Here is a 27188-nt window from a genome sequence, read left to right as displayed (position 1 = left end):
TAGCAGCAGGGACAGCATACCGTCTGAGTTCTACAGAATATCCGCTGTGCAGCTCATAGATTTTTTAGTGGTGTTATACAATTAATTTTTAAATGGTGGCGAAATAGTAAAGGAATTTATGGAGGCGGTGATTGTCTGTTTTCTTACAAAAAACAAGCCTGCAGAACATCCAGAGTCTTATCGCCCTATAAGTCTTTTAAACTCTGATTACAACCTTTATGCAGAAATTATTACGCCAAGTCTAGCCCCTGCCGCATCGTCAGTGGTACATATGATATCAAACTAGCTTTTTGCCTGATAGATCCCTATAAATGAATATGAACTTCCTTGTACAAGCAATTGATTACTACTCTAACAATAAGGTTGAAGCAGCTATAATTATGTTAGATGACAAGAAGGCATTCGACCGTGTGCAGTGGGAAGTACTATTTATGATTCTCTGGCAGTTTGGATTTCCTCTTAAATTGATAACACTGTTGGGAAATCTATATGCCAAAGCAGAGGCAAAAATAGTGATCAACACAGTCTGCAAGAGTCATCTCTTTTTCCAGCAGCACGTGGCAAGGGTGTCCAATATCATCTGTACGATTTGCTCTCTTCGTCGAGCCCTTAGACAAGATCCAGCCAACACTTCCATGCGCCTCAAAATTGAAATTATTTGCAGGCAATATTTTTTTATATTAGGCAGGAACATCCAGTTAGCTAGAAAACACCTTTCATAGAATTCAATCATTTTCGAAGATAGGGGGTTATAAGATTAACCAGCCAAAGTCTGAGGTGCTTTTATATCACTGTGCCTCTACAATTCTCCCCATCTAAAGGCAGCATCATTATTCAATATCTCTGTCTATGAGGTACTTGGGCATCATTGTCTCACATGAATTCTCATATTTGTTTAAATTAAACTAAACTACTACCCTTAGCAAAGTTCTTGGACTGGTAAATAGTTAGAATCTACCTCTGCCCATTATTGACGAGTAACAATTACCAAAATGTTGATTCTTCCTCTATTTGTCTTTGTCTTCTCCAATGTCGTAATTTTAGTTAAGCAGTCCTGGTTTGTTGATGTTGACCAAATGTTGTGGCAATTTTTATGGCAAGGTAAGAGAACCTGGCACTAAATAACTGACACTTCAGCTGTCGGTAGCGGACGCTAGTTTAGCACTTCCCTGTGTTCGTAAATATTATCAAGCTGCCTTTCTTGATCTCAATCGTACAGCAGTGAGGGACCTCTCCATGAGTTGTTTTTATCTTCAGCAGATGCAGGTGGAGTATGGAGTTCAGCTACCAGCTTTTCTTAAGATCCTGAAGCTGCCCAAATACTCTTGGTATAAATTCTTGCATACTATAGCTATGAGATTTAGGTAACTCCAAGAAGTATATCAGTTCCCCCTGATCCACCCTTTAATGCATTTAAGCGAATGTGGATTAATAGGCTTATCCCTTCAGAAGAGCTCTATCAAGAAATGGGAGAAAGCTTGTATCCCACTCTGGGTAAATTCCTACTGGCAGGACAACTTAAAACCTGGGAGCAGGTTTCGATGGATAGGGAAAATAGTTCATCTGATCTTGTGTTTTCTTATCTCCAAATTCATGAACACCTTCAGACATACGTCCAGACGTCTAGTGCAATCAAGGAATATATCAGTAAAGACCATTGTGTGTGGAAATTGATAGGGATAGGCAGTTGGTACCAAATTCTATATTTGTATCTCCATGGGTCAACTGCTCTTGCAGTGTTTTCTTCTATTGCACAATATACTGAAGGGAAGATGGATCACGAAAGCTGGAGTAGATACAATCTTATTGCCCATAAGGCTTTGCATGGAGCAAATTTGAAACGCATGGCCGTTTTCTCAAAATGGGTTCTATATCATACACCTCATCACCTGCACTGGATGTATTCATTTTCTTCTGGCAGTTGTTTTACTCAATTTCTGTTTATTGTATATCAAAAAGCACAACATATACAGCACAGTGTCAGCACTGGTGCACATAAACAATAGGCAGTCCTGTCAGGATAATAAAGTTACATGAGATATATCTGCACAAGTGGCAATAAAGAAACATCAGATATGTGCAAAATACAGCAGGCCGCAATGAAAGTGCATCTGATAAATGCACAATGAATCTTCTAACGACACTTCTGGACTGGAGACACAAGAAAAGACAGGAAAAACGAAAAGGAATTATTCATATACAAATTTAAAATGTCAATAACAGACATTGTAAGTACAAGTCGGGGTGTGCTGCAGAGAGGGCATACGAAAGGGTGGTAGCATCTTGCATGGGGATAGGGATAGGGTGTTCCCCTCTACATAGTGTTGGCCGTTACAGTAAAGCAGGGTGTGGAGGGCGATTCTATTCAAAGAGCTAGAGAATCCGGAGTTTCACTGGGCTAAAGCAAGTGAACTCCATGTGCATGGGATAGTGAATTAGGGGATTCCACAGGTGTTGGAACTTTATCTCAGTTTTAGCCAAATTGTGTGATATCCTTTCCATTGCTAAAATATGCAAGATGTGGGTGAGCCGTTGTGCTATGGAGGGGGGCAGTCTTCTTCCACATAAGTGCTATCAGTTGCTGTGCCACTAAAATCAGGTAGCTGATATGCTTCCAATCTGCATGTGTCATTGCAACTAAGGCTGGAAGTCTAATGCCCAAAAAGACTGTGAGAAATGAGGAAGGGAGCGGGTAGCCTATAATATCCTTACAATGGCCCAGTATCTCCTTCCAATATGTGGTAATTACTTTACATGACCAGCAAATGTGGTGGAAATCTCCCGCATCCTCATTACAATGCCAGCAGAGAGAGAAGGTACCCGGTTAGATAGTGGAGACATGTGTTGGTGTGTGATACCATTGAGACATGAATTTGTATACTGTTTCTCTAAGAGAGAGAGAGACTGCGGCAGGTTTTGGGTATATCTCACCACAATGTTTCCCATTACTTGGGTATTATATCTTTCTGGGAGGTGTTGCGCCATGTTGACTGGTAAGTATGGGTGTTCATTGGTGTAGAGTGCTGAAGAACATGATAAGTGTTGGATATGATGCCTCTCAAGCCAATAAAAGCTCGGACAAGCTTTTCAAAGGGAGTGTAGGGACGAACGGCCGCAGGGTATACCAAGGGGTGTAAAGCCCAGTGCCACAGTTGGCAATACTGGAGCCGCGAGGCATCCATAAGCCGATATTCCACTTTGCACTGGCCAAAAGACTCCATGACATCTCCTGCGAAGAGGTCACAGAGAATCCGACATTTCCCATCGCTCCAGAGGTGGAATGAAAGGGGTGAGAGCACTGGAGGGAAGTCCAAGTTATGTGCGATCCGTGTGTTTGGGGAGGGGAAAGTAGTCATATCCTTTTGAAGGGCCATTTTATCTCAAATGTTGAGCACTGTTGAATAGGGGTGGTAATGTATGCACTACGCGGTCGGGCGGGCTTGGGCAGCCAGGCCAGGTCCCAAAGTGGCCTGCACGCCACCGCTCGGTCCATGTGGAACCAGTGCTTCTCCCTCTTTCGGACCACCGCTCGGAGATATAACGCAGGTAGGCCGCCCAGTAACACTCACGAAGGTGACATGCTAGGCCTCCCCTATGCTGTAGGAGCAACAACAGTGTATTAGCTATCCGGGGTCATTTCCCGTTCCAAATAAAAGTTTGGATGTCTCGTTGCAAGCGCAAAATGTCATCCTGCGGAATCGACATGGGCAGGGTCTGAAAGAGATAAAGAACCTGCAGGAGCACATTCATTTTTACAACATTCACACCCCCCATCTAAGAGATATGAAGGGGCTTTCACCATTGAAAATTGACCAGTATGGAGCGGCGAAGGTGAGGCCAATTAGCTCAAGACCAGGAGGAAAGGGGGGGTGATGTTGAGGCAAAAGTGTCTAATGACATCCTGGGACCACTGAAAGGGTGTGAGGCGCTGCAGGGCTGGAAGGTCTTGATTTATTAGTTCAGTTCAGCACAGATGACTTGGCCATATTGATCTGAAAGCCTGAGACTGCCTTAAAGGCCTGCAGGCAAGTCACAACGCTTGGGAGGGAGACATCGGGCTTAGATAGTGTAAGCAGAAGATCGTCTGCATAGAGACTAATCTTGCGGGGTTGGCCACTAAAGGGAATGCCTTTCACTGTGTCCATGTTGCGAATCATGTTAGCAAGAGGCTCTACAACCAGGGGCAAATAATAAAGGTGATATTGGGCATCCTTGAAGTGTGCCTAGAAGAATGGTTACAGACCTCGTGATTTGCCCATTTACCTATACATTGGCCACAGGGGCCGAGTATGAGGCCATTATCTTAGAAAGCAAGCCCATCCCCAGCCCAATCTTTACCAACACAGCACGGAGAAAGGACCAATTTATCCTATCAAAAGCTTTGTCCGCATCCAATAAGAGTAGGCATGCTGCACTATCATGATGCCACTATTTTTCAACTAAGTGAGCTATGCGGCGGATGTTGTCTTCACCCTGTCTATAGTAAATAAAGCCCACTTGATCCGGGTTGATAAGGCCCAGGAGATAAGGTTCAAGTCTAGAGGCTAGTATTTTGGTAGACAGCTTTACATCCCTATTGAGCAGGGATATGGGGCAATAGGAAGAGCACAAGGTTGGGTCTTTGCCTACACTGGGCATGAGAGAGATTTTGGCTGAAGTCATCATGGGTGTGATTTCTGTTTCGTGTGTGAAGGAATTAAATAGCAGCACTAAGTGATCTTGCAAGTCGGGTGAAAAGAGGATGTAAAAATAAGCAAGGAGGCCATCAGGTCCCGGGGTTTTACCCAGGGGTAAGGCCCAGACCACCGCATGGTGTTCTTCAAAAGTAATCGGTTCATCAAGGAGACCTGCATGGCATGGATGTAGAGGTCCCCATTTGCAAGCATCTAAGTATGCTTTTATCCGCTCACGGGGTGGCTCGCCCCGAAAGTATAACATTTTATAATAATCATGAAAGGTCTGGTGTTTGTCTTGTTCTGTTATCGCCCTCCCCTGAGATCCGTCCCCTCTAATTTTTCTTGCAAAATGCGTCTAAGGTAAGCGTCCTGTGAGGTATTCGGCGCATATATGTTGAGCAGTGTGAGCCTCCGCTGTCCCCAAAGGAGAGGTAGGGTCAGCTATTGACCCTCCCCGTCCTGGACCACCTTGGTAACAGATGTATAGAAGCTTGCTTTACAGAGGATGCTTACCCAAGCGTTTTAATATTCGTGTATGCCCAATGGCATCTGGGGTATCTCGGGTGTGCCATGCGGTGGCGATCGGCCTCGAGCAGGTGAGTCTCCTGCAGAAGGACGACATCAGGGTCATGTTGCAGTATGTATCACCAAATTTGCTTGCTCTTGTTTGGGGAGTTTAAGCCCACACTTTCAGAGATATCAATTTAGTGTCTCCCAACATAGACATGAGGTCAGAGGATGTGTGTGAGGCACTCTACATGGAGAAGTGACCGCATGAAAGGGTGCTTTGTACCTCTATGGAGGGAGAGATCATCACCACCCAGCTCATCCCTTAGAAGGACGCAGCCCAAAGAGAACCCAAACGAAGCCCACACTGCTGAGAGTCCATGGGACAGGGCCATGTAAGAGGAGTCAATACAGTATGCATCTGCGCCTCCCTGCCACTCCTGATATTGGGCATGACAGTTGCCATCCACAGTAGACCCCACAGACAATAAGTTGACCTGAAAGGAAAAACAAAATACAACCAATAATAACAGTGGACCAACAGGGCCCAACAGCAACTTCTGTGTATTGCGGAGACCAGCACCTAAGTGCTCTAGACCCGCTAGAAGAGTCACCCTCCTGGGGAATAGGTCACCGGGGGATGGCCATCATAGGAGGAACAAAGTCAATAGCAAAGGGTGGGTAAAGGGCTTCTAGGCCAGCACCACCAGTACTATGCACAAGAGTACATGGGGCAGTGTTAATATATGCATGCTGGCAGACAAGAGTGTGGTGGAGCGTTAATGTTCAGAGGGAGCCTGTAGTGCAATTTTATCATGGTCCAGATTGGCTAGAGATCCTTTCAGGGAGGCCACGAGCATGAGAGGTATCACGGTCCTGGGAGTCAACAGCAAGTCCCAACAGGTGCTTCGCCTCAGTGAGTGATCTCGGCGAGTGGTGTCTGTTCTCCCTCGTAAATAAGAGGGCGGAAGGCGATCCCACTAGTAGCAAACCTCCAAATCATGGAGTTTGTCGGTGACAAGCTTATATTCTTGCAGTTTCTGCAATGTGATGGGAGAGAGATCTTGGTAGAGTTGAACAGTATGTCCTCAGAACGCTAGCTCAGTTTTGCCTCTGGACGCTTGCAGTATCGCTTCTTTCTCAGCAAAGAAATGCACTCTGGTCAGGATGTCTGGCACCACATCTGTGCGTCCTGAGGCTGAGGCCACCCAGTGTGCCCTGTCAAAGGTCAGTGGGGAAGCGTAGTAATTTCCTTTATTCGCCTGGAGGAGGTCCGCCCTAAAGGACATGATATCGTTGCCCTCAACCCCCCTGGGCACCCCCGAATGCAAATATGTTGCGGCGGCTTCTATTCTCTAAATCTTCTTGTTTGGTTTGTAGATCGATGTTTTGCTTTTCCAGCGCCTGCATAACATCTCTTGGTCTTCTGACCTAGCATCTACTGTACGTTCAAGATTGTCCACCCGCTCACCTATGTCGGTGACATCTTTCCGGAGGTCCTGTAGACAGGATTTAAACTCGTCCTTGAGGGAGCTAATATCAGAGCGAATCTCCTAGAAGAAGCGGTCCATGTATCTCTGTGTGACAGGAGCCTAGGACGTAGGTTCTGTCTATGAGGACAAATCGGGAGGTGGCACTTCCGTATCCACAGACGAGGCCTTGGTCCAAAGAGACATCACTGGATTATCCTTCATGGTTTTGGAGCATGGCATGTCAGCAAGTTGTGTGCTAGGTCCAGATCGAGGTAAGCAGGGCTATAAGGTCTGCACTTTTCTATCACGCCAGGGGTGGCATAAGAAACAGCAGTGTAGTGTAGCCGGGGGGAGAGAGAAAGAACAGACAAGCATGTAGTGCCGCAGCAGGGCTGTATTCCGCTAGGATGCTAGTGTTCAGGGTACTTGTCCAAGGGAGGGCGAGGAGCTCTGTTCCGGGCTTCCCATGCAACAGAAACCTGCTGGCCACACCACTCCCCCCCTCCTCCACTAGGTAATTCAGGTGTATTTGTTAGCAGTCACAGTCCATCTCACTAGGGCAAATAGGTCAGGCACAGGCGGAACAGGAGAAAGCACAGCAGCATTTGACGCAGACGGCCCAGTTGGCAGTTCAGGGAGAACTCAAGCTAAGGAAAGGCAGTCCGGGCACCCGCTCAACCCCTAGGCAACCAAGACACAGGCGGGGCACGGGGTCTCACCCAGCGTAGCAGAGAGGGTGCACAGTACCACAGCCAGAGCACAGATACCTAGTCCTTGAAGTGATGGTCAACTAGGCCCTCAGGAGCCCGGGCCACTACGGTTGCAGAGGATGCCCCAGAAGCACCGCTACAGCCACCTCATGAGCCGCCCCAAGAAGGCTCTAGCCCACACTGCTCCAGAGAGGCCAGCAGGTTTGCAGTGTCAAGGCCTCGCAATCCGCACCAGTGCAGGTAGCAAGCAGTTAAGAAAGCAATGTTCTCTAGCAGTTTGAATGTCACCAGCAGCTCCCCCAGCCCCCGGCCGCCCCTCCAGAGACAGGGATGTAGACCCTTAATCAATGGCAGGCAGTTGGGATGGGGCATAACCCACTAGGGAAGCTGCAAGGGAGGGGACCCGCCAGTAAAATAATCCCAGAAAGCCAGCTATGTAACAGTCTAACTCCAAATCGAGTGCCTATCAGCAAGCTTAAGGTTCCCAGCAAGAAATGTAGAGCCCCGGGGGCCTCATGCATAACAGGCATTTTGCTCTGCTCCTGCACTCGCTCCTCACCTCCGACCCTTTTCCTAGGGCCAAGGGCGTTGATAGATTCTGTCCCAGGCCTGAAGCAAACAAGAACGCCTATGTGTGCCCGCTCCACTGAGGCCTTCAATCGGGAGATTCAACGTTCAGGTCCCACTTGATTTGTAGACACCGTCTACAGAACTTCCAGGTGCCCAAGGGGCCGACAGGTTGTTGTCCAGCAAGAAGAGCTCTGCCAAGATCGCCCAGAGCGTTAGGTTGCCTTGCTACTCCTCCAGCAAACTCATTGCATTCTATAATGAGCAGCAGCAGGGCATCCACGCCGCTGCTCCGACACTTCCCCCAGGGACCGGAGCATTAGCAGGCCGCACCACAGGTATGGAATGGGTAGGTGAGGTCAGGCAGGCTCGCACCACAGTAGCCACAAGCTGTCTAGGTCCTCCTCGGCAGATGGCTGCCGTCAGGGTCGCTGCCAGGGACTCCACTGGCCCATGAGCTGTGGCCTCACAGGCGGAGCGCAGCTGCGCACTTCCGGAGTGCCAGGCCGCTGTGTTGTACCTCCAGCAAGCTTCAGGGGCTTCACATGTTCATCTGCTATGTGGCCCCCTCCGAAGGCCGCAGAGAAGCAGGCACCCTATGCCAGGCGCAGCCCAGACTCAGGTCGCTAGGCAAGGCCGTTGCAACCGCAGCAGGCCGGGCAATGCTTGGGCCGCCTGGCAAGATGGTGGTGAGGGCACTCAGCAACCGCATAGGACCTCCACTGAAAGGCAATCAGTGTCACTGGCCGGAGGGGGAAATAGCCCCTTCAAGGTAAGGGTGGGAGAGTAGCCACCTTCCCATAGTTAGAGAGCTTCCATTCAGCTGTGCAGTCAATGGCGTTAGATGGGCCCCGGGGAGTCGGAATGTAGGCAAAACATGTCCTAATCCATTCTCTCTAAGGCCATGCCCCCCTGCCAGTTGTTTTGAATATGGGGACTTTCTAGCGAACTGTGAGCATGTAATTTTTGTTGCCCTAAATTGTTTACCTTTTGGAGTATGATTATGGCTTTTTCAAGTGAAAAATTACAAGTTTGAATCGAACTCGAGTTGTAAGGGGCATTATTTCGGATCTTGCCCTCGAATTGTTCTTTAAAGCTACGACGACAACAACAGTTCTTTTACATTGGGTCCTAGTAGCTAAATCATTAATTTTGCAAAGGTGGAAATCTTTGGCTTCACCGCCATATGAAAGTTGGATATCGAAAATGAACCGGGTTAAGAAATTCGAGAAACTATATGCCCAAAGGGTAGGTGCCCTTAAGAAAGCCAAGGGAATTTGGGTCCCTTTTAGAGAGGGATAACAAAGGAAGAGGGGTATGTGTAAAAGTATTTTTTTCCTACTTTCTCTTTTTAAGACAAATTAATTTGGAAATGTAAAAAAAATGTGTAAGAGGCAAATGAACTGTATGTTATATGCTATATGCATATTATGCATTTACAAATTATGGCTTGGTCCTGATTATCAATAAAAAAAAGAAAACCGTGGACTGTCTGGGAGACCTAGGAGTCCAAAGTTAATCCACTTCACTTGAGAAAAAGTTCTCTCATCCTTCTCCCAGAAGTTCCAGCTGGTAGACGCCACCTCTTCTAGTGTATCCTCTGAAACATCCTCGGGCCCAATAAGCTATGGAGGGGAGGGAACCTTGCAAAGTTGTTCTGATCCCATTCTACACGTCATCGGGGATTCAATATCCTGGCAGTCTTGCAGGAAGGTACGGCTGACAAAGCATCCTTTGCCATGTACAGCCTGTTGCAAATGGTCCTCATTGAAGATTTTTGTAGAATGAATGCTGGGCCATGTCTAGTGCGGTGAATGCAGTGGCAAATCTGCTCAACTCCAGCACAGAGGGGCACTGAGAAGCAACTCACTCCTGGACCTAATTTTGACATGGGCCCCAGGTTTCAGGTCCAATCAGATGAGCATGGACATGTGCCTCTCTGCTGAGCTAACACTTTTTTTGCTGCATTCTTCAAGTAGCATATAAGCGTGTTGGGCCAATCCAGTTGCAATTTACGGGTATACTGCTGAACTAGTCCCCTTGACCTGCTAAACCTCTGTACAGGATTTTTTTTAATTGACCTAAAGGATGCAACCTTTATCCATTCATGTCAGCCAGGTGAGGTCTAGACCCTTCTTAAGATGGTTAAAAAATTTGCCAAGAAAGGTTGACATACTAAGGGTCTTTTCTGGTATCCTAACACCGTTGCCCTCCAAGAACGGGACTGAATAGTCTGCCTGAAGGTGGGTTTAAAGTAGACCTCCTTTTCGATAGGTCGAGGAAGCATGGCTTGTACATCTGTGGCTGTCCTGGTGTTGCCCAGGCATCCGTAACTGTGCATCAGTCATTTTGACTATGAGGTCTGCTGTGAAGCTGTTGCACATTTTCATTAGCCTTGAAGTGAACTGTTTATTTTCTAATGTAGCTTGTGAGCTGCCCCACCAGGCTTCTATCAGGACCACTGTTTCCAAGAGCACTGCAAAATAGTTACCTCTCCCATTGTTTCTATTGCGTTTGGTAATTACAATGTGAATGTTTAGCAGATCAACTACTGATCCCTCCTTCCTGCACGTTTCAACCACAAGCTTGCAGGGTTATCTAGAAGTACAGAAATCCATCATTCAATTAATCAATCGTTTAACATCTTTATACAAAGTGAAAGCTGTACAACTTTCCGAGGTAATCATTCTTATGGTGGTTGGCTAAAGAAACGGAAAGGGTGCGCTGACGAATAATATAAGTATCTATGAAGTCTACAGAAAATGGCTGAAATGAAATGAAAATGTGTTATGTATACTTCCGGGTGAACAAAACCACAATCTGTGAAGAAACACATTAATGAGAAGCAGTGTTGTTCTTCTTTAGGTTTGGACGCCGTAGGGTGATCTTAAGGCTGGGCGATCCAGGTTACAGCTTCTACTTTATATACTCTGGATCAGTTGCTATCACCAAAGACAAGGATGGAGGCAGCGCCTTCATTGATAGTGAGCCCATCATACTGAGAAGAGGTGTTGCATTTGGGGTGAGTACACGCTTGTACCTAAAATAATATTGACCATTGACAGTGCACACCACTACACTACCTGAAAGGCTTTTAAACTGTATGACTTGATGCTGTGAAGAGATGTAGTGCTAAGTATAACGTGCAGGGAGTGCTGCAAGAGTTGATACCAGACTAGTGCATGAAAATAACTTTCATTCGTAACTGTGTAATAAAAGTGTAATGAAAATCCAAAAAGTGGATATTTATGACTTTAGTATGGCAATTCAAAGGATCACAGACCAAAGGTGAATCAAAAGCAGGATGTTGGACGATCAGTCTCCCTTCAAGGACAAAACTATTTTCCTATAGTGCTTGGTGTGGTTAGGCCTATATATTCAATCCTAGCCAAGATGGCTGTCTTTCCAGCTTTTGCTACTACAAGTTGCTTGTCCAAGTATGTGAACAACCGTTTTCCTACAAATTAATTTCCTGTTCTATTTTCTGTAAGAGAGCTTGTAGCTGAGAAGCACGCATCGAAAGACTTTAAATTCCCCTTTTATTTATTGCATTTATCACTATCCTCAGTTATATTTCGTCCTTTATTTTGGGTCGTTTTTCAAGCTGCTGATTTTCCCTGTTGGATTCATCAGCTTGAAAGATTATGCTACAGTCTTTCCCTAATATATTTTATGGTAGGTTTGGTGTCTTTTTTCCCAACTCATAAAACTCTTCATTTCAATGAAGAACTATCGATATTGCCAAGAAGGTATTTTTCTGTCCTTTGTGTTTTTTTAAATCTTTCTACTTGGGAATCTAGTAAATATCTGCGTGGCAGGCTGTGCTGTCAAAGACGTTACATGCCTATACTATCGCTTGCCTGCACCTTTTACCCTCATAGCAAATGCAGGGACACTGCATCCCTAAAATGCATGAATCAGTTGAAGAAAGCCTCCATTCATTAATATAAGGATAAGTTGGCTATCACTGCTTCATCTGCCCAGTTCACTCACAAGTCCGCTCATATTGTATCTTAAAGGTCGACAGTGGGCCCTTGTCAAAAGAACAAAGTCATAAAGTTCAACCATTTCTGAACATGTGAGAGGGTGACACTGTTGCTACTGAGAGAATTTGCTCTTTCTTTGGGCAATCATCGAGGAAATAAGCAAAATCGTCACAGTGTTTTCTTCATGACAGTATTACATCAAAGTCTTATTTGGATCTTTTGTTTTGCTGAGGTTCAGAGTGTGCACTTTTTTGTATATTCCACTTCACTTCCAGGGGAATCCCAATCAGTAGTCATAAGCATTGAATAGTCCCGCCCATATGCGGGGACCCTAAAGCACGACCTAAATATATATATATAGATTCACTGAAAAAACCATAGGTTTCAGAGACGTTATAGTTCGAAATTAGCATTTAAAAAACCTTAGAAATTCACTGAAAAAAAAAAAGTTTCAGGGACGTTATAGTTAGTTGGATATTTCACTCGTATAAAACCAGAAAATCCATCCGTTATAGTTAGTAGAGCTAACTATAACTGGCGCCCCCGCAATGCACTGCTGATGACATCACATAATACTTCACTCATGACATGGTCAGTGAAATCACTGATGACATCACTGATGATATCTCAAATTACATCACTGATAACATCACTGATGACATCATCCACATGATCATCTGATGCACCTCCTCACACCCTAATAAAACCTTTGCTACACCCACTCTAAAATACAGACTACCATAACAAAACATAGACAGACCAATAGCAGTTATTAGATACCCGCTCAGTGATTCATACGTCTACACACACATCCACCCAAAACCCATACAGTTACTCATACACACAGTCATTGATCAATACAGCCACTGATATATCCACTCATACACCCATATAGACACTCACACACTGCCACTCCCCCAAATAGTTACACAAAAACCTAGTCAGTCACCCAAATAATTAATTACACTGCTATTTACTCACCTATACAGTTAAACACTCACCACATCGCTTATTCATACAGATACATACTCTCTTCAACAATTACTGACATAAGCACACACTTATCCATGCAGCCACTGTCAATATCCCTCACTGTCACATATACTCACTTATAAACTCCAACACTCACAAATACTACCTTTCCCATATGTAGTTACTTACACATATACTACTAAGACATCCATCCACTCACCAACACAGCTATATGTACACTCACTCACCCATACAGTCTCTAACACACGCACTCATCACCCACTCACAGATCCATGCAGGGAGTCCCCCCCCACCCGCACAAACACGGAGGTATCCATACAGGTTCTCAGACAACCAATCATTCTTCAATATACCTTGGCATATATAGATATAACATTCTTGAACTTTTTAGAAACACTCAGTCACTGGATGATGTCATCAGTGGTGCCATTTGAGATGTCATCAGTGAGGTTATCAGTGATTTCACTGACGATTGCAGGAGTGATGTATTAAGTGACGTCATCGGCAGTGCATTGCGGGGGCGCGAGTAAGAGTTAGCTCGACTAACTATAACGGTCGAATTTCTCAGGTTTTATATAAGTGAAATGTCCACCTAACTATAACGTCCCTGAAACCTATGGTTTTTTAAATGCTAATTTCTAACTATAACGTCCCTAAAACCTATGTTTTTTCAGTGAATATATATATATATATATATATATATATAGGTTTTAGGGACGTTATAGTTAGAAATTAGCATTTAAAAAACCATAGGTTTCAGGGACGTTATAGTTAGGTGGACATTTCACTCATAAAACCTGAGAAATTTGACCGTTATAGTTAGTCGAGCTAACTCTTACTCGCGCCCCCGCAATGCACTGCTGATGACGTCACATATTACATCACTGATGACATGGTCAATATACTATATATATATATATTCACTGAAAAAAACATAGGTTTTAGGGAAAGTTATAGTTAGTTGGACATTTCACTCGTTCAAAACCAGAGAAATTCCTCATTATAGTTAGTTCAGCTAACTATAACTCGCGCCCCCGCAATGCACTGCTGATGACATGGTCAATGACATCACTGATGACATCTCAAATGACATCACTGATGACATCATCCAGTGACTATGTGTTTCTGTAAAGTTTTAATATGTTTAATATATATAGGGAAAGGCGTATTGAAGAATGAGTGGGTGTATGTGTCTGAATGGATGATTTAGTAGGTGCGTGACTGACTCTATAAGTGAGTGATTAAACGTATCTTACTGAATGCATGGGTTAGTGACTAAACTGTGTGAATGTCTCTATCCGTCTGTCTGTTGGTGTGTAAGCGGCTACATGGGTTTGTGAATAGCTACATGAGTGTCTATATCATGGGTTATTGAGTGGTTGTCTGAGTATCTGTATGGGTGCCTGAGTGTTTATGTGCGTGGGGTGTGCATAGATGTGTGAGTGGGTGATTCACTGGGTGCATGGTTTCAAGAGTGCATATGTGATGGACTGTATGGGTGGGTGAGTGTGTGTATGGGTGTGTTAGTGAGTGAATGTATATCTCAGTGGTACATGTGTGAGTAACTACATATGTGAAAGGCAGTATATATTTGTGTTGGAGTATAAAAATGGTTATTAGTGAGAGTGTGTGATTGTGAGAGTGGCTGTATGGATGAGTGTGTGCTTGTATCAGTGAGCATAAGAATGTGCTAGTATTTGTATGAGTGGTTGAGCTGGTGTGTGTATAACTGTATAGGTGAGTAAATGACAGTGTGATTAATTATTTGCATGACTGACTAGGTGTGTGAGTACCTCTATGGATGAGTGGTGGTCTGTGAGTGTCTCTATAGGTGTATAAGTGCATATGATAGTCCTGTACTGAGTGACCATAAGTATGAGTGACTGTACGGGTGAGTGAGTGGATGTGTGTGTAAACCTAAGAATCAGTGAGTGTGTATGTAGTTATTGCTGTTGGAGTGTCTATGGTTTTGAGAATGGCAGTCTGTAATTTAGAGTGGGTGTATCAAAGGTTATATTAGGGTGTGAGAAGATGCATCAGATTATCACATGGATGATGTCATCAGTGATGTCATTTGAGATGTCATCAGTGATGCCACTGACCATGTCATGAGTGATGTAATATGTGACGTCATCAGCAGTGCATTGCGGGGGCGCGAGTTATAGTTAGCTGAACTAACTATAATGGGGGAATTTCTCTGGTTTTGTGCGAGTGAAATGTCCAACTAACTATAACTTTCCCTAAAACCTATGGTTTTTTCAGTGAATTTCTAAGGTTTTCTAAATGCTAATTTCTAACTATAACGTGCCTGAAAACGTTAGTTTTTTCTGTGAATTACAAAGGTTCTTTAATGCTAACTTCTAACTATAACGTGCCTGAAACCTATGTTTTTTTCAGTGAATTTTAAAGGTTTTTCAAATGCTAGTTTCTAACTATGCCTACAGAGGTAGGACATGTGAAGAAAGAAGAAAAAACACACAGAAAGAAGCAAAAGAAATGCAGAAAGAAGCAACAGAAGTCCACAAAGACGAAGAAAAGTGCAGGAAGAAGCAAGACATGTGAAGAAAGAACCAACCAACAGAGGAGCAGAAAGAGGCCTTGTTGCAAAATCATCCTGTGCCCACAACTTTTTCAGACGGGTACTGGTGGTAACTGACTCTGACTAACCAGGCCTAGAGCCAGTGCTATGCTAAAAGACACTTAGAATACAGTGAAAACACCTACACACACTAGGGAACACTATACGTCGGGGTACCCCTGTGATTAGCATGACCTCCTCTGTAAGGTCCTAGTACATAATAGGGCATGATTAAAACTACCTCTTAAAACATGCTACGGGGCGCGTTTGCACAGTGGTGAAGGGAGGGGGGAGCCTTAGGTGAAGTGTGCAAACATGCCCTGTGGCTGTTTTAAGTTGGGAGATTAAGTCCCCTTAAATCCTGACGGTCCCTGGGGTCCAACTAACCAACCAGATACCTCCAGTAAGCTGCGTTGCAGAGAGGTGTAAAAAGGGGCGTGGCCTTTGAACACCTCTCTGCAACGCAGCGCAGAGGCACTTACTGGAGGTACCGGGTGGGGTTGTTGGCCCCCAGGGACCCTCAGTATTCAAGGGTAATTAATTCCCTAACTTACAACGTGCCGGGGGTGCGTTTGCACAGTGGTGAAGGGAGGGGGCGGGCCTGAGGTGACATGTGTGCGAACACGCCCTGTGGAGCGTTTTAAGTTGGGGAATTAATTCCTCTTTAATCCTGAGGGTCCCTGGGTGCCAACTAGCCCACCAGGTACCTCCAGTAAGCGCCGCTGCTCTGCGTTGCAGAGAGGTGGCCCAGGCCATGCCCCTTTTTACACCACTCTGCAACGCTGCCCTGTATCTGATTTTTGGGCCCTGGGGGTCCTTGTGGGACCCCCTGAGCAGGCCTAGGGATCAGGGTGTTTCTACCCTGCCCCCTTTTCTTGTTTTGCGTGTTTGTTTTACTGTTTTCTCGAGGCACAAGATGGCTGCCAACACTTCCTGGTTTGAAGTGTTGACAGCCAATTAGAATGCAGCTCATGATCGGCAGGGTGCACGGATCCACCGCGGCCATAGATATTGAAACTTTTATTTTTTGATTTTCTCAGCAACTACTGAATGGATTTACACCATTTAAGAAAAAGAGTGCTTTCTGAACCAAGCACTAAATTTTTGCCAAATTTGGTGTAATTACGTTCAGCAGTTCGAGCTGTAGCCATGTCTAAAGTTTCCTATAGGAAATTGATTTTTTCACCTCTTTTTCTTGAATTTCTCAGGAACTACTGAATGGATTTACACCATTTTATGAAAAGGTCTCTTTCTGAACCAGAGGCTACCTTTTTGCAAAATTTGGTGTAATTCCGTTCAGCAGTTCGGGCTGTAGTCGTGTCTAAAGTCTCCCATGGGAAATAACATAGAGAAACCTGGGACCCCCATTTTTTCTCGGCCCCCGCTTGGCAAATTACCCCGAAACTTTCAGGATAGGAGCTGACTGGAACGGGCCATAAGTTTTGAAAATTTCACGAAGATTCGTCAACCGGCACCAAAATTATTGGCAAAACAAAAAATGAGTTTCCTATGGAAACTAGGTCCTTACTATAACTATCTACCGGCGACCGCCAGTAGATAATATATATATAAATATATATATATATATATATATATATATATATATATATATATATATATATACGTATATATAAAACTACTGACATATTTTCTCCGGAGTCGAATGGGGAGCGCACACTGGTATCCATTACAAAGTGCTTTAATGCAGACCCCTCAACCCCCCAACAGACGCGTTTCGCCTGGCGGCTTGGTCAATGTTAGGTTTCTGAGCAAAACAAACGACAATTTCATATCGTGAAGCCTCACGAGATTTTATGTGAACAGTAATGATGGACTTCAATTCATTTCACTATTAGTGCGGCCATCTTAGAACATGTTTCATAAAGTGCAAATTATTGAAATGTCGATTGAAAAAGTGCTATATGCAATTGTGATAAAACAAATTGTGGGGAGAAACAAATATTTATGTTAATTTCATAGGGTGGGGTAAACTATTAACAATGTTACCATTATTTGCATTGACATTGCATATATTACATTATTTAAAAAAATTATTATATATATATATATATATATCACAGAAAAAACCATATGTTTCAGGCACGTTATAGTTAGGAATTAGCATTTAAAAAAACCTCAGAAATTCACTGAAAAAACCATAGGTTTCAGGGGTGTTATAGTTAGCTGGACTTTTCACTTGTACAAAATCATTGAAATTCCCCCGTTATAGTTAGTTCAGCTAACTATAACTCGCGCGCCCGCAATGCACTGCTGATGACGTCACATATTACATCACTCATGACATGGTCAGTGACAGCACTCATGACATCACTGATGACATCTCAAATGACATCACTGATGACATCATCCAGTGAATGTGTGTTTTTCTGAAAATTAAATATGTTTTATATATGTATATCTCAAGGTCGATGGAAGAATAAATGGGTATATAAGTGTCTAAATGGATGATTTGTTTTTGAAAAATTGATTGTGTAACTGACTGATTAAGTGTATCATAGTGAATACATGGCTTAGTGAGTAATGTTTAAATATGTAAATATCTGTATCAGTCTCTCACTTTGTGTATAAGTGGCTGCATGGGTTGGTGAGTAGCTACATGGGTGTCTATATAGGTTATTAGTTGGTTTTTTGAGTATCAATTTGAGTGTCTGCATGGTTCGGTGGGGGGTATTACGTAGTGCATAGGTGCATGAATGAGTGACTCCCTCTTTGTATGTGTTGAAGATAGCATGTGTACAGGACTGTATGGGTGGATGAGTGTGTGTATGGGTGTGTTAGTGAGTGAATGACTGTCTCAATAGTGTCTTTATGAGTAACTACATATGTTTTAAACTAGTATATGTGACTATTTGTGTATATAAGTGAGTATATGTGAGAGTGAGAGATTGAAAGAGTTCCTGTATGAATAAGTATGTGTTTCTATAAGTGATTGTTTAAAAGACTAAGTATGTGTAAGTTTCCGTAGAAGTAAGTGTGGTGGTGTGTGTATAACTGTAAAATAAATGTATGTTTGATTCTTTATTAGCATGAGTGACTATGTGTGTGAGTAACTCTATGGATGAGTGGCATTGTGTAACAGGATGTATAGGTGTATGAGTACATATGATGAGTGAATACATGTATGAGTGACTATATAGGACTGTTGGTGAATGAGTGTATGTGTATGTGGATCTTAGAATTACTGAAGAGGTTGTTGTAACTGATATTGGTATGTCCATTGTTTTGAAAAGTTTAGTCTCTATTTTAGAATGTGTGTATCAAAGGTTATATTAGGGTGAGAGGAGGTCTGCCACTCTATCACAAGGATGATGTCATTTGAGATGTCATCAGTGATGTCATGAGTGATGTCACTGACCATGTCATGAGTGATGTAATATGTGACGTCATCAGCAGTGCATTGCGGGCGCGCGAGTTATAGTTAGCTGAACTAACTATAACGGGGGAATTTCAATGGTTTTGCACAAGTGAAAAGTCCAGCTAACTATAACACCCCTGAAACCTATGGTTTTTTCTGTGAATTTCTGAGGTTTTTTTTAAATGCTAATTCCTAACTATAACGTGCCTGCAACCTATGGTTTTTTCTGTGAATTTCAAAGGTTTTTTAAATGCTAATTTCTAACTATGCCTACAGAGATAGGACATGTGAAGAAAGAAGAAAAAATGCACAGAAAGAAAAAAAAGAAGTGCAGAAAGAAGCAACAGAAGTCCTCAAAGACGAAGAAAAGTGCAGGAAGAAGGATAACGTGCAGAAAGAACAAAAAGAAGAGCAGAAAGAAGCCTTGTTGTAAAATCATCCTGTACCCTCAACTTTTTCAGACGGATACTGGTGGTAACTGAGTCTGACTAGCCAGTCCTAGAGCCAGTGCTATGTTAAAAGACACTTAGAATACAGTGAAAACACCTACATACACTAGGGAACATTATGCGTTGGGGTCCCCCTGTGATTAGCATGACCTCCTCTGTAAGCCCCTAGTATATAATAGGGCAGGGGGATTAAAACTACCTCTTAAAACAGGCCACAGGGCGTTTTTGCACACGTTAACTCAGGCCCCGTCCCCTCCCTTCACCACTGTGTAAACACGCCCTGTGTCCGTTTTTAGTTGGGAGATTAAGTTCATTTGAATCCTGAGGGTCCCTAGGGTCCAACTAGCCCACTAGGTACCTCCAGTAAGTGCCACAGAGCTGCGTTGCAGAGAGGTGTAAAAAGTGGCACGGCCTGGACCACCTCTCTGCAATGCAGCTCAGTGGCGCTTACTGGAAGCACTTGGTGGGCTAGTTAGCCCCCAGGGGCCCTCAGTATTGAAGGAAAATTATATCCTCAATTTAAAATGTGCCATAGTGCGTGTTTGCACACGTCACCTCAGGCCCCGTCCCCTCCCTTCACCACTGTGTAAACGCACCCTGTGGCTGTTCTAAGTTGAGAGATTAAGTCCCCTTGAATCCTAAGGGTCCCTAGGGTCAAATTAGACCACTAGGTACCTCCAGTAAGCGCCACAGAGCTGCGTTGCAGAGAGGTGTAAAAAGGGGCTTGGCCTCAGAACACCTGTCTGCAGCGCAGCTCCCTGGTGCATACTGGAGATGCCTGTTGGGCTAGTTGGCCCTCAGGGACCCTCAGTATTGAAGAGGAATTAATTCCCCAACTTACAACTCGCCAGGGGGCGCGTTTACAGAGTGCTGCAAGGAGGGGGCATGGCCTCTGGCACAATGCCAGTCTTTTATTTATTTTAATTTTTTAATAAGGGGGGCTGTGTGGTTCCCCTTCTTATTCTAATTTATTGGCCCTGATGACCCCATCCCCCAGGGCCTGTCTCCTAATTATATTTTTTTGACCCCAATCCCCAGGGCCGGCCACTGTTTTTTATTATTTTTAAAAAATATATATTTATAGACACACCTAGGACATGCTGGACAAACCGTACGTACCTATCACCATGACGATTTGCGTGATATTCATTAAAAGGCGACTATGCATACAATGAATCCACGTGGAATGTATTTACACCACTAGTGAAGCTCTGACATGTCTGATGCCCTACCGTGCCTAATCCCGGTAGACACCCTTGTTGTTTATTTATACAAACCTGGGTAGCTATTGACGGGCACATTTAATACACATGCACACCAAGCCATTCAAAGGGGATTCAACAAGAATTCGACCAAAACTATGCAAGAAACCCCCCTCACGGTTAATAAAACACACATCCACTGCCGGATGTGTAATACTTTTTATTTTACTCTCTGGAAAGGGGAAGAACATCACTTGAGAGTCACAGCGCGCTCTTGGCAGAGCCCAATGCTGTGTTACACCCACCATTGCCTGCCGAGTGCCACACACCTCTGTGTTGTATCACCAGCTAGTGCATATGCTATGACACTCTCTAGCCCATGTGCACTGTAACACCACCCCGTGAATATGTCATGCCACACTTGTCTTCGCACGGGTAATATTGCCCCATCTAACGTGCCTTCCTCGATGCCTATGTTATAACGCACAGTGCTATGCCATACATATTACAATCTGGGATCCATATCTTTGTCACAGTGCATATGCAACGTTACACTCCCCAGCGCATATTTTATATTACAACTTTAGAGACTAGTTAGGTTACACAACACTGCCCTGTGCATATTACACTCCAAGGCGCATATCGCATAGCACCCGCTAGTGCCTGTGCTATCTCGCGCTCTCCAATGAATCTGTCATTGCGCACAATGTATTGCATATTATATTTCACGCCCGGTTCATCTTATATCACACTTTTTGGTGCATAGTTTATACCATACACTATATCTAGTTTTCATTTTCAATCGTGCTCTCAGGACTATGTTCTATATAACACTGTGTTCACCTACCCTTTTCACGGGCATTACGTTTTGCGATAGGGGGTGGAGGGTCAGGGGGTGTTTCTGCCAAGTGAGCCCGGAGTCACAGTCACAAACGTCCTCTTCTTCCTGAATAAAAGTGAGATTATGCTGCATACTTGTTCATATTTTAAGTAGTTCGCACAGACACACGTTTTAAAAACAATTAAGTTCCTAATACCCGCCTTCTCTGAACAGTTAGCTTGCTGCCCCATCCCCCTCCTCCCTATCCTCTGTTGTGTGAATCCCTGGACTAGCCTCCTCCCTCCTGCCATGCATGGTCTGATGTGCTGCCACTGCCCTCAATTTAGTATGATGTACCAGTCCACTCCTCCTGCCCTCCATTGCCCAATTCTATGCCCCATCATTGACCTCCTGCTTAAACTCTGTGCTTAGCTTGCTGCCCCTATTCTCCTTCCCCCTGCCCTCCGATGTCTTTGTGTATGCCCCTGCTCCATCCTTTTTGCCCACCATGTTCCATAGACCTGCCACTCCTATCTACTCTGAGTGTTCTGTTGAGCTGCCACTCCCCTCCCACCTGCCTAGCATTGTCAGATGACTGTAACCTGTCCCTGCCACCTCCACCCTGCCTGTCCACATGCCATGCCCCTATCCTCTTCCTCCTGTCCTACATGGTCCATTGTACTGCCACACCCTTCTGCCCTCCCTGGTCTGTTGTGCTGCAACTGCTCCTCCTGCCTGCCCCGTGCGGTCTGTTGTGAGGCCCCTTCCCCTGAACTTTCTTGTCTGTGCACAGGTCCTGACCCTCCCTTCTATCTTCCATCGTCCTTTGTGCATGCCCCTGCACCCTCCTTCTTGCCCATCATAGCCATTGTGCTACCACTAACCCTCCCACTTGCCATGCATGGTCTTCTGTGCTGCCATGGCTCCTCCCACCTTCCCTGTGTGGTCAGTTAGCTGCCCCTGAACCCCTCCCACCTTCCCTCCATGGTCTGTGTGTATGCCATCACAGTCTCACAGTTGCTCTTCATGGTGTGTCTTGCTTCTAGTGCCCATCCTGCCTGACCTCCATGGCCATCTTGCTGCTCCTGCCCTGCCCCCTTGCCCCCAGCCCTCTGTTTACATGTGCAGACCCCTACTCCCTCCCTCCTGGCTTGTCTGTTCCATTGTAATGCCCCTGATCCATCCCTCCTGCCCTTTATGGTCTGTTATGCTGCAGCTTTCTCTCCTGTCTGTCCATTATGGTCCTGCCTCTTGCCCCTCTGTTCTCTGTTGTCCATGTGCATGGTCCTGTCCCCTCCCTCTTGCTTTCTAGGGATTGTTGTGCTGCACTCCCGTCCCGCATGCCCTGTGTGGTGACTGCAGGGTCAGTTTGGTGCACCTCTCCATGTCCCTCCTGTCCTCTGTTATCCAAGTCCATGTCCCTACCCCATTTCCTTCCATGATCCAATGTACCATACTTGCGAACATTTTGAACTTGGTAAGAGGGAGATTTTGAAAAAAAACTGGGGTATTGATTTTCCCCTTTGAGTTACATTGAAAAAGAGGAGATTGTAGACAGGAGACAGATAAAATAAAGCCCATTTGAGCTTAAAAACATTGGACATTTCCGGGCTGAATCGGATCTGTTGGCATGTATGGTTGTACTACCATTGCCTCTTCCTTCTGCCCACAATGGTCTATTACATTGCCACAGCCTCTCTTGCAAGTCCTGTATTGTTGGTTTGTTGCCCCTGCCCCCCTTTCCACTGCCCTCCATAGTCTGTTGTGCTGCCACGGCCTTTCCTGCCTGCTCAGTGTGGTTAAATTGTTGCCTTTGCACCCTCCTACCTGCCTTCAATTTTCAGAGTCCGTGCCCCTGGCCTCTGCCTCTCAACAGTATCCTAATGAACAACTAGATGCTAACATTCTATATTTATTACAAAAGTGTGGAACGCCTGACGTCATCTTGATGTAATCAAAACTGTAATACCTAGAGCATTTCCTTTAGAAATTACATATATGAGAGGGTCATATTGGCATCAAAATTATGGTTAGTGCTCTAAAAGACTAAAATAAGGACATATTTTCTGAGTTTTCAAATAGCGAGAAAGCACTTTTAAATTATTTGTTACCTTTATGTTTTTTTATCCAGTTGACCACTTGATTAAATGTTGCACTTAGGGGAGAGGATGTGGTGTTACTTCCAGAACTGCAGACTTTGCAACTGGGGAACCAGGTTGGAGTTTCTGCTTCAGCTCGACATTCTGTGATTCTGGTCAAATCACTTAGTCTCCCCATGTCTACAACCAAAATGAATTTGTTCTTGTGTGATGTAACCAATGCTCATGTAAAGCACTCCAATACCTGACAAGTCTGCACTATATAACACTGCAAAAACACAAAATAATAAGTGTTTTGCACACTTCTGTCATTGGGCTATATTTGGGCTACATCTGGGTGATTTTGGGCTACATTTGGGCTCTTTTGTCTCCGGTGGCCATCTTGGGAGATTTATTTGTTATGAAGTTTCCTAATTTCCTCATGTACTGCAGTCTCCTCAGTAGAAAATGCTTTCAGTTTTTTACTTTGATTCCATCATGAAGGTATTCAGATATGTCACACATTTGCCATAAATTCTGAATGTTAGCACTCTAGTTGCTCATTAGATCACTGTAGTAAAACTACTGTTCACCATGGAAGTCTGCTCCTGGTATTAAAAGTGCATGTTTCAGTCTGCATGTCAGAATTTTTAATGAAATAGAAGAGGATTTGAGAAGTCACTCAAAATGTGCCCTCATTTTCTTTCTTCAGCATTAATCATAATTTCTATGGCAAAATGAACCCCCTCATTGTGTTCCTTTTTAAATTAAATGTTTTAAGTGTTACCAGTTTATTCCAATCAAGATGGCTTCTGGTGTGCCATACTTTTGTCATAATGAAGACAGTAAGCGCTCTAGTTGTTTTTAAGAACACTCTGGGACATTCTGTCATTGGGCTATACTTGGGCTACATCTGGGTGATATTTGGGCTACATTTGGGCTCTTTTGTCTCTGGTGGCCATCTTGGCAGACTTATTTGTTATGAAGTTTCCTAATTTCCTCATTTACTGCAGTCTCCTCAGTAGGAAATACTTTCAGTTTTTTACTTTGATTCCAAAGGCATTCAGATGTGTCACACATTTGCCATAAATTCAGAATGTTAGCACTCTTTTTGCTCATTAGATCACTGTAGTAAAGCTACTGCTCACCAGGGAAAACTGCTGCTCGTATTGAAAGTGCATGTTTCAGTCTGCATGTCAGAATTTTTTAATGAAATAGAAGAGGATTTGAGAAGTCACTCAAAATGTGCCCTAATTTTTCTTTCTGCAGCACTAATCATACTTTTTATGGAAAAATTAACCCGCTCATTTTGTTCCTTTTTAAATTAAATGTTTTAAGAGTTACCACTTTAATCCAAGCAAGATGGCTTCAGGTGTGCCATACGTTTATCATAAGTAGGACTGTTAGCGCTCAAGTTGTTCTTTGGAACACTCTGGGAAGCTGCAGTAGAACACAAAGGAATCAACTGACAGTCTCTGCCCTTGTTGGATGTACATGTTTTACTGAGAATGTCAGACTTCATTCTCACATGACTGAGAAAGATAATGTGAATTTACAGAAAATAAGCTCTCAGTTTAGCTTATAGATCACCTTCCAAACCTCTGTGGGAAAAGCATGAGAAAATATTTTTCTCTCAATCATGATATCACAGCAGAAGGCTTTTTCACATGGTGAAATCACCTTAGAACATACCACAATTCCTAAAATGAGTATGGTACCATCAACAAATGATTTATAATGTAACTAAAGTCTTAAAACCTTCTATTAACTGCAATGCTTTTTAATGAGGTGCTATCATGTATATTGGTCCCAAGATGGCTGCCAACACTTCTTGGATGAAGTGCTGACAGCCAATCACATCTCAGGATGAGATGTGTGGTTAGGCTCCGCCCACATATATATATGATTTTACTTTTGATTTTCTCAGGAACTACTGAACAGATTAACACCAGACCTGCAAAAGGCACATCCCTGACCTGAGGACTACCTCTCTGCCAAATTTCAAGTAATTCTGTTCAGCCGTTCGGGCTGTACCTTGGACTAAAGGTCCCTATGGAAAATTGCATGGGGAAAACGCGTTTTGGGACCCCCCTTTTTTCTCAGCCCCTACTTGACGAATCCCCACGAGGCTTTCAGGGTAGGAGCGCCCCACCTATTTTGAAAATTTCGCGAGGATTCGTCAACTGGCGCCAACGTTATTCCAAATAGAATGTTGCGGATTTCCTATGGAAACACGGTCCTAACTATAACTATCTACTGGCGACCGCCAGTAGATAATGTATATATATATATATATATCTATATATAAATACATATATGTTATGTAGAAACCTACTTAAAGAAATATCAGTCTGTCAGCACATATGATGAAAGAGAATTTATTACATGACAAAATACAATACAATAGTAAATGCAGCACGGGGACAGACAGCAAAGTGGCTGAATGTCCAACAAGGAGGAGTCTTCCAAAGGTTTTTATTGGTGAAAACCACAAGAGGAAAATAGTCACTGTTCAATAAGAGTACAGGATTATGACACTACTTAAGAAATTAAGCTTAGGGGGTGGCTCCTGCCCATCAGTAACCTCACCAAGTTACACAAGTATAGAACACTAGGCCAATCAGAAGAGGCCAACACTGTGTGATACCTGTATGGTCTGAGGTGCTGTGACTTGTTACGACCCACATGATCTTTGTCCATGACATTTTGGGACTGGACAAGCTAATGAAATGTACTAGTAACTGTAATTTCTGCAGAAGTGATTTGCAACATCTGTTCTAGTAAAGTTCATGTAGACTGTGCCACTTCCAACTATGGGGTGCCCAAGCACTTGTGGCTAAGCTAGCATCATGTACTGTCTGAATGTGGTTCTTGAGGAAACCTTGCGTTACAAAAGCCTTTTTACTTTCAGCAGCTTCAGAAACATTTGATTAATTATTTTGTGGCAATGTTCTATAGGCCTTTAAAGTAGATATTTGGTATCACATTATAAAGGCGGTTTCTACATACACATATATATATTCACTGAAAAAACCGTAGGTTGCACACATGCTATAGTTAGCTGGACATTTTACTCGTAAAAAACCATTGAAATTCCCCCGTTATAGTTAGCGCAGGCAACTATAACTCACGCAACCGCAATCCTCTGCTGATGACATATGTGTCTTTATGAAAAAAAAATATTTGCAATATATGTATAGCTAAAATTTAATGGAAGAAGACATGGGCAAATAAGTGTCTAAATACAGTATTAGCATCAGCAGAGGATTTGCAAGGTTTTTTAAATGCTAATTCCTAACTATAACGTGTGTGAAACCTATGGTTTTTTCAGTGAATTTGTACGTTTTTTTAAATGCTAAGTTACTTTACGCCGTTCGTGGCGTGCGCGCCCACTTCACGCAGTTCGCTCCATGCGCGCACGGTGCGCTTCGCGCACCGTGCGTGCACAGTGAGAAGCGCACGGCGTGCCCACTTTACGCAGTTAGTGCCGTGCACGTTACGCTCGATGGGCCATGTACGCACGATGCGCTTTGCGCACCGTCCACACACGGAGGACATATTATGCGCTTCGTTGTGAAAGGTTATCTATTACATGCTCCATTTCGATATATACCATGCACAAAAGGTGACCTGCGGGCACCTTTTGCACACGGGGGGGAAAGTGGATATTTTTTTATTTTTTTTTTATTTTTTACCGTACGGTAAGCGTAATCGGCGTTTTTTCGAAAAAAAAAAAAGAAATTGAATTTTTGCCCTTGGGGGTTCTTTTGGGAC

At 43.9% G+C, this 27188-nt stretch overlaps 1 protein-coding gene across 1 annotated transcript in view; it reads left to right on the top strand.

Annotated features, from left to right (window-relative positions):
- Nucleotides 1–27188, top strand: part of LOC146858189 (cyclic nucleotide-binding domain-containing protein 2-like) — a 397706-nt gene that overhangs the window by 35027 nt on the left and 335491 nt on the right. Inside the window, exon 2 of the mRNA XM_085648957.1 lies at nucleotides 10798–10954. Coding sequence (XP_085505083.1) covers nucleotides 10798–10954 — 157 coding nt within the window. The remainder of the gene's footprint in view (nucleotides 1–10797; nucleotides 10955–27188) is intronic.

This window comes from Triturus cristatus, chromosome 3_2 (genome assembly GCF_964204655.1).
Source record: "Triturus cristatus chromosome 3_2, aTriCri1.1, whole genome shotgun sequence".
Taxonomy (NCBI): domain Eukaryota; kingdom Metazoa; phylum Chordata; class Amphibia; order Caudata; family Salamandridae; genus Triturus; species Triturus cristatus.
Note: the sequence above shows the minus strand (reverse complement) of the source record. Positions and strands in the feature narration are given on the sequence as shown.